At 38.5% G+C, this 17,315-nt stretch overlaps 1 protein-coding gene across 2 annotated transcripts; it reads left to right on the top strand.

Annotated features, from left to right (window-relative positions):
• The first annotated feature begins 795 nt into the window (after window positions 1–795).
• LOC149147815 (double-stranded RNA-binding protein 3-like) lies at window positions 796–6,544 on the top strand. Of its 2 annotated transcripts, none has more exons than XM_089438206.1 (4): window positions 796–1,045; window positions 1,164–1,408; window positions 5,614–5,839; window positions 5,950–6,544. In XM_089438206.1, exons 2-4 carry the CDS (start codon window positions 1,166–1,168, stop codon window positions 6,336–6,338), a joined length of 858 nt encoding a protein of 285 aa, XP_089294332.1. In that variant the 5' UTR covers window positions 796–1,045; window positions 1,164–1,165; the 3' UTR covers window positions 6,339–6,544. The 2 variants fall into 2 exon arrangements, with proteins under 2 accessions (XP_089294332.1, XP_089294331.1); XM_089438205.1 differs by having other exon boundaries at window positions 797–1,032; window positions 5,950–6,543.
• Window positions 6,545–17,315: the final 10,771 nt, after the last annotated feature.

Here is a 17,315-nt window from a genome sequence, read left to right as displayed (position 1 = left end):
GGACCACACTGGTAGTAGTGAATCCTGCCCCCTTACGGACCACATTGGATTATTCCAGGTGGCTTGGTTTTCCTTGAATAACTGTGACCTGGTTGATAGTAGTGAACCCTGCCCCCCTTAAGGACCACATCGGATTATTCCAGATGGCCTCCCTTGAATAATGGTGGCCTAGTTTTCGTCAACTTGCATCAAGATAGCAGCAAAAAAATAACTTTCGTAATTAATAGTTTGACATGATAAATTTTCCCACCTTTAAAAAAAATAACATAATAATTAAAAAAAAAAATCCAATATTCTTCATAAATACTTGATTTTTTATTTTAAATGTTATTACCTAATAACCTTAAATATTACAAACAATTTCTCTTTATATATATATTAAAAACATGAAAATAAATAATGGAGTCTTTACCCAAATCTACGTAAAATCAAATTCAGTTTAAAAAACGTAAATTAGAAGTTACAAAATATTAAATTTTCAGTTCATTGACCACTTATCCGGTTAGCCTCTACGCTATTAGAGGGAAAGTATTTATGAATACTCATCCGGTCAGCCTCTACGCTATTAGAGGGAAAGTATTTATGAATACTCAGCCGGTCAGCCTCTACACTATTAGAAGGAAAATATTTATTTTCTTAAATGCAGCCCTTCCTCTCCGCTTGCGGTCTGATCTGAACCAGTAAAACTGGCTTAAACCCTAAACCATGTCGCATTGAACTAAAAGCATTCTGGGACATTACTGTAAATACAAGAAATCAGTTCAACCCAAGAAATTATTCACCCCAATAAATTACTGTATTTATTCACAAGAAATTATTTTAACCCGAAATACAAGAAATGAGTTCAACCCAAGCTCCCTAACCCAACTTAACTAGCCCCTAGTGAATTCACCCGCTTATCCTCCTTCTCAGGAAACGCAGGCACTATTATGATGCACTGTCACAACATTCATGCCATTACAAGGGCACAGGAGAAGTCTTCGTAGAGGTTGAAGAGGCAGAGATCCCACCAAATTTCCATGACCAAAGGAGGTGAACACTTGAAGTATTTATTCTGTTTTCCTGGTTTAGCATGATGTCTTGAATTATCTTTTCTACATGATTCCTTTTTCTGTGTAAATTTTTCTCTGTTCTCTTACAGGGTTTTCTTTCCCCCTTTTCAGATATGTCGGGCATTATAATGTTCAAGAACCAGTTGCAGGAATATGTGCAGAAAGCATCCCTGCCCAAGCCTTCTTACAAGACTACACAAGAAGGGCCTGCCCATTGGCCGAAATTCACATCAACTGTTATTGTCAATGGGATCAGCTATGTTTCTCCTCCCTCAGATTTCAGGAACCGCAAGGCTGCTGAGCATGCTGCAGCGCGAGTTGCTTTAGAGGAGTTGGGTTTCGTTCCTAATCCACTGGTAAGTTCTCTGTACCTGCATCTTAAGACTTACACTCATGCTCTGCAAATTCGTCAGTGTTAACAGCCTGGCAACTGCAGCTGCTTGCTTCTTTGTGGTATTTCCAGCGTTTTCTTTCTGCTTTGTGAGAATTCCAGGGCTTTCTGACAGTTTTACCGGCAGCCTGCCAGCCTGAATTCGAACTTGGATCATCTTCACGACAATCAGTCTGAGCTTCATGAGTAGAAGCATTCTTAGAGTTTCATAATGAGTAGAAGCATTCTGAAACTTAATGAAATACAATAAACCACTGCAAGTTATTTTAAGAACCCATTGTGTTTGTCGTTTAGTGGAAGCTCAGACTGATTGTCGTGAAGATGATCCAAGTTCGAATTCAGGCTGGCAGGCTGCCGGTAAAACTGTCAGAAAGCCCCGGAATTCTCACAAAGCAGAAAGAAAACGCTGGAAATACCACAAAGAAGCAAGCAGCTGCATTTGCCAGGCTGAGGAGGGTTAACACTGACGAATTTGCAGAGCATGAGTGTAAGTCTTAAGATGCAGGTACAGAGAACTTACCAGTGGATTAGGAACGAAACCCAACTCCTCTAAAGCAACTCGCGCTGCAGCATGCTCAGCAGCCTTGCGGTTCCTGAAATCTGAGGGAGGAGAAACATAGCTGATCCCATTGACAATAACAGTTGACGTGAATTTCGGCCAATGGGCAGGCCCTTCTTGTGTAGTCTTGTAAGAAGGCTTGGGCAGGGATGCTTTCTGCAGCAACTGGTTCTTGAACATTATAATGCCCGACATATCTGAAAAGGGGAAAGAAAACCCTGTAAGAGAACAGAGAAAAATTTACACAGAAAAAGGAATCATGTAGAAAAGATAATTCAAGACATCATGCTAAACGGGACGATGTCCGCTGTTTCTGGGCAGAAACCTTCGGAGAAACGCAACCATGCTAGAAACGCCGTCTGCAACGGCCGTTTTCGTTTCCACGGGCAAGAAACAGTTTTCCGCGAAACGAAACCGTTTCTTCTCGCCGTTTCCAGATAGACTTGCAGTTAAATTTATTTTTTCGAACTCGGGTTAAATGTAATTTTTTCAAACCGTCGGTTAAATGGAGTTTAATTAGCAATTGATTGTTAGTTTTTTGGATACAGAGGGTTGAATCCAGTTTAATTCGCAGTTCACTGTTAGTCTGCTGCAGTGGACTGTTAGTTTTCTGGAAATTAAGCCTAACCACTCCAGCGTATTGTGAGCCACAGCTGAAGAAAGAACTGCTGTATTTTTGAGAGAACAGAAGGTATTGTGAGAGCGCTGTCAAAGAAAAACACCAGTTGTCAAGGATTTAAGCAGAAGACCAGAGCGAACCCATCATTACTCAGATGCAAGCAAGGCACAAGCAAGGCACAGATCAGAGCCAAGCAGCTTCACGCCCCCGTTGAGTTATCTTCAACAGCATTGTCAGTGCTATTGTCAAAAGGTACTGCCTAAGAACTTCAATCTCTGGTTTTTTTTAATGAGATGTCATGCGTGATGTTAAAACTATTTGCAATATCAGTGATCTTAAATATACGCCGGGTCATGCTCTATATCTCGGTTTATTTAATTCAACTTGAGAGTGCGATAAAATTATGGCATATTTGGTTATACTGCTTAGAAAGGGGCGGAACAATGGATAATCATTGGAACAGGATTGCATAAATCAGATCTCAACTCTTTTGATCTCTCCATGGGGCCTCGTCGCCATTCCTGGGACCTCGTTTTCCGTCATGCCCCGCGGCGGTTTACACCCAAACACGTATTGAAATGGCTGCGGTGCGTTGCCCGGAAGAATGTTAAACGCCTCTCTCTCAATTATTCCTATGAAATGGAAACCCCGCCGCGTTCCCTTTTCTCATGCACTCGTCTCACTGTCCTCAAATTGAAGACTTGTATTCTCACCACTTTTCCAACTGATTTTTCCGGATTCAGGCGTCTCACTAAGTGCACCTTACGCCATACCACAATGACAGATGACTCTTTAGCCCGCTTGCTTTCACATTGCCCTCTTCTTCGTAAATTCAACTTTATGGATTGCGTTGGCCTGCAAAATCCAATCTCCGCTCTCAACCTAAGAGATTTAGCTCTACAGTTCCATAAGCCACAACCATTGACAGTCAATTGCCCTAAACTTAGAACTTTGAAGGCCAATATGTCTGTTAAAGACTTGAGATTGAATGGATTGAAATTTCATGAGATTTCCCCAATGATCGAAACCCTCCAAATGGGCAGTGGTAGCAATTTGATTGAGTTGAGGTTGCATTCAAGAATGAGATACAATTTCTACGTGAGCAGATTTCTTGAATTAGTAGGAACGTTAAGATCATTGAAAGTGCTTGTGTTCCATCTTGGGAATGAAGATCGTGAGGCTAAAGTATTCCCTAAAGTGGTTCCTTTCTTCAACCTGGTCTCGAGGCTCCCTAACCTTGAGCGTTTACACCTGCGTGGAAAGCTGATTTTGGTAAGAGAATAAATCCTATTGTGTTTGACCATTCTTCCTTATTTAGATGTCATTTAATATCTCTCTGTCTATGCGTATGATAGCCGCTAGCATTGGAACAGGATTGCAAGTAATCATAAAGGGATTTTTCTATGATGTCTGGCTATCATAGAAAATTCAGCCAGAAAAAAAAACTATCATAGAAAATTTACTTCATAATCAAAATTATCACTTCCTTCTTAAAACTAAATTAGTATTTACAATTGTTTTTTTACAATTTCATGAGCAGAAACATTGCAGGTTTATGATTAATGCTTTGTTTATATTATTCACCTTTAATATGGTGTTTTTCTCTCTCCTCGTTTCTTATATGCGAAACCTCCAAACCTCGTTTCTCGTACCGTTCTCGTTTCCCGTTCCGTTTTCGTTTCTGGTAACATAGTCATGCTCTGCAAATTCGTCAGTGTTAACCCTCCTCAGCCTGGCAAATGCAGCTGCTTGCTTCTTTGTGGTATTTCCAGCGTTTTCTTTCTGCTTTGTGAGAATTCCAGGGCTTTCTGACAGTTTTACCGGCAGCCTGCCAGCCTGAATTCGAACTTGGATCATCTTCACGACAATCAGTCTGAGCTTCCACTAAACGACAAGCACAATGGGTTCTGAAAATAACTTGCAGTGGTTTATTGTATTTCATGGGTGAATTCACTAGGGGCTAGTTAAGTTGGGTTAGGGAGCTTGGGTTGAACTCATTTCTTGTATTTCGGGTTAAAGAGAAATTTTATAAGGGTTGAATTCACTTTGTCAGGGTTGAATTCACTTTGTAAGATTGATTGCTTCTCCTCAGGATTATGCTTGATCCGCATACTCTGGTCTTTACCTTGCTAGTTCTATTCTCTGATTCATCTATCAAAGCATACATATGCAGTTCATAAAGGTTTGGTTCTAAAGACGAGGCTGTTCTGTTATGATGCTGATATTTGAAATCTGTCCTGTTTTCTTCAGGATTCTCCTAGGTAGCTAGAAAAATCTAGATTTTTCTTAAAAATGGCAGTGATTGCTTTTAAAAACTAGCAAGGGGCCTTGGATTATTGGTCAGATTGATGGAGTGTTGAGCCATTTACTAGGGTTCGTTCCATTCTAACTGTACTCCACTCCACCCTAACGCAATGCTGGAAATGGACGAGACTGGGTGCAAGTGCCAGGCAAATATGGTTGAGTAAATACCCCTCAGACATGGAATCCAAGCTGGAAATCCCTGTTACGAGTTACTGTCCCAATGGACATGTTTCTGGAAGCTTTTTGCAACAAAAAAATAATTGTATATTTGTCATTTAGCAAAGTAGCCATTCATTCTATCTCTGTCATTTAATAAAGTAGCTATTCATTCTGTCTTTGTCATTTAATAGGTAGCTTTTCTGTCTTTATTTTTTACAAACACAAGGTACATTTTTCTTTCTTACCTTCCAGACAAGAAGGTAAGCTTGTTCATTCCTTTCCTCTGGTGCAACACTTATGCTTAAATTACACTATAAATGATCATAGACAACCATTTGTGTCAAATGCCATGGTGATGTGGAAATATAAAATCCTTGCTAAATAGTGAAATGCAGTTATCTTTTTTCGTAAGTTTTCTTGAATTGATGTATGGTCATTCTGTAAAAAAGAGTAATTGGAACTTTGCCATAGCTCCTTCTTTGAATGTTGTAATGGCAATGCTCAGGCATTTTATTTTCTGTCATGCCAGCATGAGATGGGACGATATAAGAATCTGCTTCAGGAGTATACACAAAAGCGTAGTTTACCACTTCCTAACTATCGCTGCGAAGGTTCTGGAAAGTTGCATTCGCCAACTTATGTATGTACTGTTGAAGTCTCTGGGATTGAATATACCGGGGGTGCTGCAAACACTAAAAAGGAAGCACAAACGAACGCTGCCCGAGTAGCCTTACAGGCACTTGAAGCACAGGCTGGTGGGTTGCTACATATTCTGTTATGTGAATTATTTTATCTTGCATGTTGCTTTGATGATACTGTTGTTAATTTTTTATTGGGATACTAATGTATGAGAGTCATATTGCAGATGATTCTGTCTCTCAGGGCACTGTACCTAACATTTTTCCCTCTCAGGGTGTTGGTTCTGTTGTTTTGACTTCTCCAGTTGAAGCCCCTCCAAGAAAAAGGGATAGAGGAGTACAATCAGTCTCCGAAGAGAATGAGACTGCCAAAACAAAACAGAAGATAACAGCGAGTAATTCTATGCAAATTGAAAATGTTCAGGGAATGCCAACTGTTGGGGATCCACAGTCAGCACCTGTAAAAGAATCAGAGAAGCATGCCCAAACAGAGTCTTCTCAGATGCAGCAAGACCGAGTAAAGGTGGAGGGTGAAGTTGCACTTCAAGCGGGAGAAGAAGGTTCTGAGAAGCTTCAACATCATGAAGAATGTAATCCACTCCTAAGACTCACTTGATTCCTCCCCGCAACAACTAATGATCTATCTAACGTTATATCACCAGATTGTTGCGAAAAGCATTTTGACCGCTCTTCATTCATTCAACGGACTTATGTTGTTTAGGGCTCCAAGGCCTTGCCAAATTGGGACTTGCATATGCAACAGTTGCACTCGGCCTCCATTTTTGGAAATTAGGATGTGTTTTTTCTTTTGTATATTTAAAAAAAAATTCAAGTCGCTCGGTGGCAATACACACAGCTATTCAATGGTTTTTATTTTCATTTTTGGCACATGTAAATGTTTAATAAAGAATACCAAGTCTTTTATGTAGCTTGATGTTAGTGGTATAGATTGTTGAACTCTTTTGTCATGACCTTAGTAAATGTTGTATTCATCACTATCAAAATCTCGATTTAACAGGTTAAGCTTTTACTATCTTATTTTACTATGATTCAATCGTGAGAGGGATTATCTGAAAGTTAACATATCGGGTATTAGTTTTGGATCAATCGCTATATCATTTTCCCCCTCCCATGTCCTCGTCTAAATTTGTTGATCGTTTATGGTTGACTCCTAATATCTTCTCAAAATACTTTTTAGTTGTTAGACCTTGCACAGAAGTCCGCCTGAAGATTGGCCACTGGTGGTGCATTTTCGGGTTTGTCTGCTGTTGCATTGTCTGTACAGAGGCCTCCACTTGACTGTTACTTTCATGTTTCGAACCTTGGCTGTTTTTCTGTCGCCGGTCTTTCACTTCTGATCTTTTTTCGTCGACCGGCCATGGCTCCCATAAGCTTTTGTCTTGATTTTTTGGCCGCCATAAGTGTCGATTTTACTCTATCTCCCTACCAATTTGGACGATCGTACTACTTTACTGCCTCCCCATTACCTATTATTTACTTCTTTTGGTCCTTGCCTTAGATTTTTCACTGTTTGTTACTATAGCTTGTAGAACTCCAGACTTCCCCGTACCACATTTTAATTTCTGTTTGTACCTATGGACTTCTTCATAGATTTTTTCCTCCTTTCGGACTTTATCAGATCCCGAGGTGGCTTTGTTCAGACAAAGGTGATTGACTCGGCATGTTTTGTCCGTGCAACTTCCCATCCTCCTGTACTCGTTTAGGCTGACATGTATCAGCCACATGGTGTACATGCCAACAAGGGAGTTGATTTGCAATTTGTAACACCTGTCTCAGCCACATGGAAATCCTCCACGCGGACTCTGACACGTCAGAATTGGTCAAGGAAGCTTTGGAAGCTAAAGCCAACTATCTCGGCACTTCGACGGCACCTGAATGGCATTCCCATCTTACGGAGCATCTCCAGGCTTCCCTCCCTGCTCCCGATTTGCATTCGACTCATCCCTCTGCTCCTCGCCGCAAGCACAAACACCGGCCTCCAAAGATTTCTCCCCCCCCCATCGCCCTCGGCCATTTGTTTGGATGGTGCGAAGCTTACAAACCGTATAGACAGCTTACAGTCTCGGGCCGTGGTTGGAAAGTGGTTCTTCCCTGATATGGATGATGGACAGATCCGGAAATGGCTGGGTGCACGTTGGGGTCCCCTCTTAGGCTACACACCCACCATTGTCCGCTTAATGCGCGACTGGTACTGCTTTCATTTTTTGAAATCCAAAGACCTCCACTTCATTTGGAATCGCCCCTGGGTTCATGGCCAAAGTCACTTGGCGCTGCACAGGTGGTACATTGGCTTTGACCCCTTCGCAACACCCCACTAAATAATTTCATTTGGGTTAAACTTCCCGCGCTGCCTATCGAGTTGTGGACGAATGAGTCCCTTTCCGCCATTGGCAATGCAATTGGGATTTTTGTCTATGCTGATCTTGGTTGCATCGGAGCTAAAGATAAGAGGGTCGCCTAGATGTTGATTGAAAGAGATTACAAGGGCGGTTTTCTGGACCACATTGACCTCAGTTGGGGAAAAATAATTGTCTGTCAAAGGCTGGACTACTGGGACGTACCTTTCAGGTGCGCACAGTTCCACAAAACAGGACATTTAGAGGAAAAATGCCCTCGACTATCTCATGGCATGGCTTGGAAAAATGTCAATAAGGCTAATAACATGGAAAATGTCTCCACTGAGTCACCATGTTTTGTAAACAGTGAATTTCGATCCTGCCATAAACTTACACCCTCTGTTGATTTGCCCACACAATCCTACTCCCAGATTTTCCCGAAGTCTACTATTCAAAGGAGGGACCGGCACCATTGCCCTTCTCTTTCGCCCAAGCCGCGCAAAGCTGACTGTTTTCCTATTGGGAGGTCGAATTCCGTTGGAAATTTTAACGTGGTTGGTGACCTTTCTCCCCTGCTTCCTCCTCCTGAACCTCTGCTCGATTCCCCGATAGCCTCTCTCCCCCCTATGCCCAAGGAATGCTCCCCTCCCATAAACAATGGAAACTTCCTCATAATCCCCTCATCCTCCCCATCACTGTTAAGACCCAAACATTCCCCTATTGATCTGGATAATTCCCCCCCCATTCCCTCCTCTCTGAATCGCTCGGTTTCCAAAGGCAAAGCCCTCATGAGCTATGTTTCCCCCCCTTTCTCACCTCTCCCATCCCCTACCAACTCTATTGGAAGCGACCTCGACATCCTGCTATAGAAGAATTCACTCCATTTACTTCCCCTGGCTATCCATAAGCCCCGAAGATCTTCTTCTCCTATCATCAGTCCTAACTCAGCTAAAAATATTATGGTCCACTGGAAAAACAATAGGGGAAGTAGACATTTTAGGGGCCGTAAAGGAACTCGGAACCTCGACTTGCTAGACTCCTCCCTTATCGATATTCCCATCGCCACCTTCTCTGGTCCCGGGCCTCTTAGAGCAGAATCGCCCGTGATTGGTATCAAATGATGAATATACTCTCCATCAACATAAGAGGGCTAGGAGCAAGCCCCAAATATATTGCTCTGAAAATTTTATTCTTCTCATCTTCTTACAGGTTGATATTAATCCAGGAAACAATGCACAGCTGTCAAGACACTATCACTTACTTCAGAGGAATGTTTCCCTCCTGGTATATTGTGGCCACAGAGGCGTCGGGACTTTCGGGTGGTCTAGCGGTGATTTGGGACCCAAGATGGATCTCTGCTAGTACTTACAGATGCCTTGGAGGAATCGTGATCTCTGCCAAATTAGAGGATGTGCCGACAGGATTAATATATTGAATGTCTTTGCTCCTTGTAAAGATAGTGCTTCCTATTGGGAATATTTCATTGCATATCGTATATTGGAGAATGAACCACTCCTCATTGCGGGAGATCTCAACTGCACAATGGGTCCAGATGAAGTTTGGGGAAAGGGGAAAAAAGCTGATGCTATTGGGGAAAAAATTAAAGAAGCTATGTTGCAATTCAACTATGTAGATATTTGTCCGAAAACTTTGTCCCCCACTTGGGACAACAGTCACTCGGGTGACGCCTACATTGCTAAAAGGCTGGACAGATTTATCATGCATGAACAACTGATGGAAAAACTTGGTATCCCGAACTCTCACACTCTTCCTGTTTTTATTTCGGACCATAGGCCGGTCTCCCTACAATGGATGAGCTCTAAGGCACGAAAAGGATACCCATTCAAATTCAACAGATACTGGCTTGAAGATGAAGCATTTAACATCATGGTTCGGGAATTTTGGATGGCGGATTGTTTGTCAGCTGGAACCTCCCCATCGGAGTACTTGATAGGCAAATTGGGCTCTCTGAAAACCATGGTGAAGAAATGGCAAATACAAAAAAAATGATCAAATTGTGCTGAGCTAAAGAAAATAGAAAAGGAACTTGTTGATATTGTAGATGCCACGACTTCTCATTCCATTCCATGGAGCACTCGGAAGTGAATATGGGAACTTGGAAACAAAAAACAGCATATTCTTAATTTTGAAGAGATCTCTTGGGGGCTCAAAAGTCGTGCTACTTGGCTGAGGGAGGGTGATAAGAACACAAAGTTCTTTCACTGTTTCGCTAGCAAAAGAAGAGCCACAAATTCTATTTGGCACATATGGTATCAGAGGCTTAGGCTCAACCCTTAGGGCGCATAGGCATCTTAAAAAAAAAAAAAAATATGTTTTTTTTGTTGGGATTTTTTAACTCGAGCTGTTCTGAAAGTTTCAGGATCGTTACTTTAGGGAGGCCACATGTCCCTTTTGGTCTACAAACCCTCGTTGTACACGTAATTTTTAATTTTAGGGTTTTAAAAAAAAAAAAGGTTAAAATCCAATCTAATAGCTAAAAGCCGTTAAAAGATCTCATCTGCTCTTTAGTGAGGAATTTAATAAATAAAATCCTTTGCAAATTTTCCAGGAGTTCTTCTAACATTCATCGTGCAAGACTAGTTAATTTTCTAGTGAAGATGACGGTTCTTCTTCCTCTTAATTGACCAAGATCTAGCGGAATATCATCATATTAGGAGTTTTAAGAATTTTCTCTAGCATAACCGAAAGGGTTGTAAGGAGTGAATAGTAAATTTCTTGCAGGGTTTATCACATCTCTAACATCTCCGCCATCCATCATATTTTTCACCTTCAGACCAATATCTCTTTTTTTGATCTTGGATTTCAGCCCATAATATTTGCTATTCCCATTTTTCATCGCGGGATTTAGGTCAATATTTTTTATCCGATGTCTCATCTTCGGTTATTGTTATTTTCTAGTTAAAGCACTAAATTGTTTTTATATCATAGATATCCCTATTTATGTCTTGTGTCAAACCAGCCATTTTTGGCTTGCTTTAGGTTTTTTTTAATATAAACTTAAGCTAAATAGCCGATTCGTAAGTTGTTTTTGCATTAACTGTGGTCTTATTTTATTTTTTTGGTCAGGTCTATTTTATGCAAAATTTAGTAGCAATTCTTAGTTTGCACTCATTTCTATATTAACTATACCTTATTGCTTAATTAGGTTTTGCTATCCAATTTGTCAAGAAACGCCTTAACCGTACAAGAAATCAATCTGATATATTAATAGTGAACTTGAGAATCTTCAAACTTCACATGTTTTAGAATCTGCTTTGTAATCATACTTTTAAGTCCAGTTTCTTTGGCACATCGAATACATAAATCTCCACAGTTGCGCATAAGCAAATAAATATAAGTTCCGAAGTAAGGTACCCTTTAGATGATATACTGGAGGTCTGTTAATGATTTAGTGAGCTTTTCTGTATGTAACAACCCTGAAATAACAACACATAATTAATTGGATTAATCAAACGATTTATAATCAAAAGCACTTTATCAACTAGTTTACATTAAATTACAAAAATAATGAGTGAAGAGAGAGACAACTTACCTTTGGAACGCTAGTTGAATGCTAGTTGAATTTTTCTACCTGCAACAAAGTCTTGGGGACGACTCTCCACCCAACCGTAGGATGCCTGCCTTGGGGCAGATGAGGTCTGAGTCAGGCGCGAGCATTGGGGCCAGCCTTTGACTAGGATACAGACCGGGGAGGCTTATGCCTGGTTCCAAAAGTGGGAAAAAGGACAGAGATTCCTTGAGATTTCCCAAGTGTTGTGAAACTTTTGATGCCTGCTAGTTATACTAGTTCAGCAGAGAGTGTCGGGCGAACATGAAGTAATAAATAATAAATAATAATAATAATAATAATAAATAATAATTCAACATAACATCGGGATGAAGTTCCTTAAAGTGGGAGAGAATGTAATGTCCCTCCCTTAATAATAAATAATAATAAAAATAATAAATAATAAATAATAATAATAATATAATAGATAACCATAATATTAAAAAAATACAAGAAAATAAATAATAAACAATGAATAAAAAATAATAAAAATAAAAATGGTAATAAATAGTAAATAAACATACTAAAGCTCTAAATAAAAATAAATAGAAATAAAACAAGAAAACAGTAAAAATATCAGTAAAGCTATCAAAAAGAAATAAAACAAGAAAGCAATAAAGTTGCATGTAGACACATGGAGTGTGTGCATGTGGTTCCCCTTCCAATGTTTGCTCTATTTATTAGATGGTGAGAAAGATGGGAGGCATTCCATCATTCGAAGATTCTATCATTCATTCTCTTGGGAGAATAGTGTTCTAAGACAGAGGATTCACTGGCAGTATTACGTTGATTGAGGGCTGGGGGGTGGCCAGTTGTAGCAAGACCTTGCGCAATTGAGCCTAAGGTTGGGTGGAGAGTCGTCCCCAAAACCTTGTTGCAGTTAGCAGACTTCAACCGAAATCACGGGTATGGGTTCTACCCATAGTTTTGAACTTGAACTGTGGGTGGAAATCATTGATCTATGACATGAGGGACCGGAGTTGGCAGTGCTTGGCAGAAAACAGGGCTTACACGCAAACTAGATCACAGTTGAATGGGAGAAACAATCTCGTTGGAATGCCTTATGAACCTAGTCTTGCAGCAAAAGTTTAGAATCTTACTTTATAGATAACATGCATCCATCTCAATGGGTAAATATTTAGTTTCAAATTTCAACATATTTATTCCACTAACCTCTAACCTGGTTGTCTTTTGGGCAGTGATAACTGCACTGCCATACCTTTCTCAAAAGGGGAAAAAGGGCATTTTTCCCAGTGTCCCACTTTCTAATGTCATTCTTACAAATTCTCAGGTTTTGTATTTCACTCAAGAGCCGACATTCAATCATGTTCAAGGCACACTATTTTGTGTTTTTAGACTGGTTTAAATGGCATTGGTGGATTTCAACCAAGATTTTGTCTCTTACTGCAGTCCTTGGTGGCTGTGAAACCAAGACTACCATTCCTTGCATATCAACTTGTGTGCAATTTGAAGTTTGTGATGTGAGTATTATTTAAAGATGATAAGAATACTTTGGCAAGGACTGAATCAAATATATTTATAATGAGGGGTCTAAAGTGGTGCGTGAGTAGAAAGCTCTGCTCAAGAAGGTACTTGACATGCCTAATTTAAGAATGCATTGGATGTGTAATTGCAACATTTGAGAAAAGTTTGGCAACCTGTATAATTTATTAAGATTGTTTAGGCATTGGAGGAAAGACTAGCATCTGTGATGATCAAGCTTTATGGAAGTTTGTGCCCTATGTAATGCCCAACGTGTGCAGAGGAAATTTCCATGGAAGCTAGTGCACTGTGTGACACCAACTTGTATAGAAGAAGCCTTTTGAAGTTCTTTACTTTTCTGGTTGCAGAAGCAATGACTTTGAGCTCTCAATTTTAGCATTAGATCATTTTTATTTTTGTGTATTCTATTTCTGCTAATATGGCTAGTAGTGGGTATTTGCTCTAATATTGGAAAAAATGTACTGATGTCATTCTTTTTTTTATAACATGGTGAAAGTAATTTTTGTTACTAGGTATTTAATCTTCCTTCCCAAAGTATAATTCTCGATTGAGGTAAATCATTATAATATTATACGCATGCATTGGCATTTTTTTTTATATTCAACTGACCCAACTATTAAAGGGATTTATCATATCCATAACCAAATATACAGCCAGTTGCTCCAATGTACCCAAATCGTCCAAAATGATTTTTAATACCACTAAACTTGATGATTAATTCACTGGAGGAAGAACATTGGAGATGCTAGTAATTGAGGGGAGGGAGTTGCACACTGCATTCGCTTTTCACTTTCATAAATAATTCATGCTTTGGGGGTTTAACCCATAAACATGCTTGTTCTATATTTAGTTCCTTTTATTGGTGTCAAATTAAATATAGTCTTGTATGATTACTTTTAAATAACTATGTTTTTAGTGGAAGACATTTTTTAATTATTCTAATACTCTAGTATGCTAACTACCAAAATTTTCAGTTTTTCTTTAATTTTAATCTTCTTTTCTTTTTCTCCATACTCTTCTATCAGAATCTTATTCGTAACGAATTATTATGATATTTCAGAAGAAACACTTAATTTTAGCAAATGCAAAATGCAATTCTTCTCGGAAATTTGTTTTTGCATAAAAGTTCTCAGATCTTCATTATTACATAAAGTGCTCTAATACCATATGTAACAGCCCCAAAATAACTAAACATAATTAATTGGATTAATCAAGCAATTTATAATCAAAAGCACTTTATCAGCTAGTTAACATTAAATTACAAAAATATGGGTGAAGAGAGAGACAACTTACCTCTGGAACGCTAGTTGAATTTTGCTACCTGCAACAAAGTCTTGGGGATGACTCTCCACCCAACCGTAGGCTCAGTTGCACAAAATCTTGCTACAACTGGCCACCCCCGAGCCCTCAATCAACATACCACTGCCAGGGATCCTTTGTCTCATAACATTATTCTCCCAAGAGAATGGATGATGAAATCATGGAATGATGGAATGCCTCTCATCTTCCTCACCATCTATTAAATAGAGCAAACATTGGAAGGGGAACCACATGCACACACTCAATGTGTCTACATATAACTTTCTTGCTTTTCTTGTTTTATTTCATTTTCTATTTATTTAGAGCTTTAGTATTGTTATTTATTATTTTTTTATTATTACTATTTTTTATTTATTGTTTATTATTTATTTTCTTGTATTTTAATATTATATTATATTATTTTTATTTATTATTTATTATTTATTATTATTATTATTTATTATTATTATTATTATTTATTATTATTAAGGGACATTACATACTTCCCCACTTTAAGGAACATCGTCCCGAAGTTAAGTTGAATTATATAATATTTTATTTATTCAGTTATTTATTACTTCATGTTTGCGCTACACCCTCTACTGAACTAGTATAACCAACAGGCATCGAATGTTTCACAACACCCGAGAAATCTCAAGGAAATTCTGTCTGTTTTCCCACTTTAGGAACCAGGCATAAGCCTCCCGGTCTGTATCCTAGTCCAAGGCTGGCCCCAAGGCTCGCGCCTGACTCAAACCTCATCTGCCCCAAGGCAGGTATCTGGTACGGTACTCAATGACTCTTGGCATCTCATAGGGCTGGCCCACTCCCTCCACAACTACTAAGGCACACAACGCTGGGCATCGAAATCCTTACACCCCCACTAGACTTCGGCATCCCAATCCAATAACAGGCACCTAGCCTAGAACATCAGGCACTTGGCCTCCTGAAGATGGTCCCATATCACTTTAAGAGCTATCCATCAAGAGCTACACAAGACAAAGGAACCACTGGCATATGTAGTGTTGATTGAGTTTGTCGTCGACCCATATGGTGTTACATATTCTCCCTCGCAGGTATGTGCTCCTATGAGATCATCAAATAAACTAGCCCTCTCGGCCCATTTGTGATTTCCTGTCAATCACCACATCTCAATATGCAACCAATGCATTAGCTATACCATCATAGTCTCATAAAAAATAATCCACATGCCAAGTCTTGCATGTCATCATGAGAACATTCATCATTGTTAATCGCAACATTATGAATAATAACGAGCTGCATGCTCATGCATGTCATAAATTTGTATGCAGCTATCATATGCGTTACCTCATGAAATACATCATAAGTTATAACATCAACATATTTGAATCAAAGACATATCATGACTTCACATAATAAATGAACCACATGTCAATAAACCTCATACTATAGCATCATAATTCCTATGCCACGTTATGCATATCATATCCATCATGAGTATTCAACATTAAATACCTATCATCACGTAGTAAATGAATATGTCAATATACCTCGACATAACATCATAATTTCTATGCATATCAACATCATCATAAGGATACATCATCACTATAAGAATCACATGTGCATCATTATCCTGATACCATCATATCATGAAACCTCATCATAAATATGAGAATCATCTCAATACACATAAAATATAGAACAATAATACTATAATCATTCTTATCATGAATCAATTCTGAATACCAACTATGAAATAAGATTATTCAACGTCTCCCTAGGATCTAGGTTATCTCACCAATCTTATTAGTGTCATGTTTTCATCAAGATACTGATTACTTTTTAATAATCATTCCCACTTTTTCCAACTACTAAGTTGTCCATTTACCCCATAGGTATACTTATTTTAAGTACATCATTAAATTTTAAATGGCCTCTAACTTTTAGCCATGTATTCTTCTTTCTCAATGAAGTTTAGTGAAATTCATCATTGAGATATTATTTGTTGCACAATTATTTTTTAAATCTTCAACACCAAAATTAAAATTTCACGATCACTATCCATATTTTGGTTATCCATTATCCATCTCAAATGTGCATATTCTTATTGAAGTACAATTTAGAATTTCCAACAACATATGTTCTTATGCTTCATGTTCAATGTTTTCTCATTAATCCACCTAGTTTACAAGTATTCACAAATTCCAATGTTGACACTTCAATTTTGTAGGTCATCATTATGACTCCTCAAGTAAACTAAAATTCAATCCTAGGTTGTGACTTGTAAATTATAATCACTGACCTAGATAAACATACCATATTTGTGAAGAGAGGAGAAAAGATAAAACCTATATACTATGAATCAGTAAATACATGAGCTTGATGACTAATTAAGTGAAAGTCAGAGAATACTTGACAACAATAAAAATTACAAGGCTGTATAATGTCAAAATACTTGACAACAAGAGAGTTTATAAATGTGTTGTATTACTTTTGTCTAAACTGTAAATGATATTATGAATTTCAAGATATATATATATATATATATATATGTGTAAAAGGCCATAAAAGATATAAAATAAAATAGCATAAAATAGCATAAGTTGGTGCAAGCATACTATCATAAATCAAAAGGGAATATCATATATATATATATGTAAAAGGCCATAAAAGATATAAAATAAAATACCATAAAATAGCATAAGTTGGTGCAAGCATACTATCATAAATCAAAAGGGAATATCATGCATAGCTACCCTACTACATGTATAGCATGTTAGCAAATAATATACAATGAACAACAGACTACTACTAGCCTACTAGGCTTCAACCCCCTGTAAGAATGGGAAATTGAGAGCAGACTCAAAAAATAGATCATTAG

This window comes from Pinus tabuliformis, chromosome 9 (assembly GCF_031772625.1).
Source record: "Pinus tabuliformis cultivar Carrire ecotype Pingquan chromosome 9, CPIR1, whole genome shotgun sequence".
Classification (NCBI taxonomy): Eukaryota; Viridiplantae; Streptophyta; class Pinopsida; order Pinales; family Pinaceae; genus Pinus; species Pinus tabuliformis.
The sequence above is the reverse complement of the archived record's forward strand: the minus strand, read 5'-3'. Positions and strand labels throughout refer to the sequence as shown.

Excerpts from the sequence above, each read along its gene's own strand:
- LOC149147815 (XM_089438205.1), top strand. Across the intron at positions 1,409-5,613 it reads GTTTCGTTCCTAATCCACTG|CATGAGATGGGACGATATAA; the intron begins GTAAGTTCTCTG and ends CTGTCATGCCAG. Across the intron at positions 5,840-5,949 it reads GGCACTTGAAGCACAGGCTG|ATGATTCTGTCTCTCAGGGC; the intron begins GTGGGTTGCTAC and ends GTCATATTGCAG.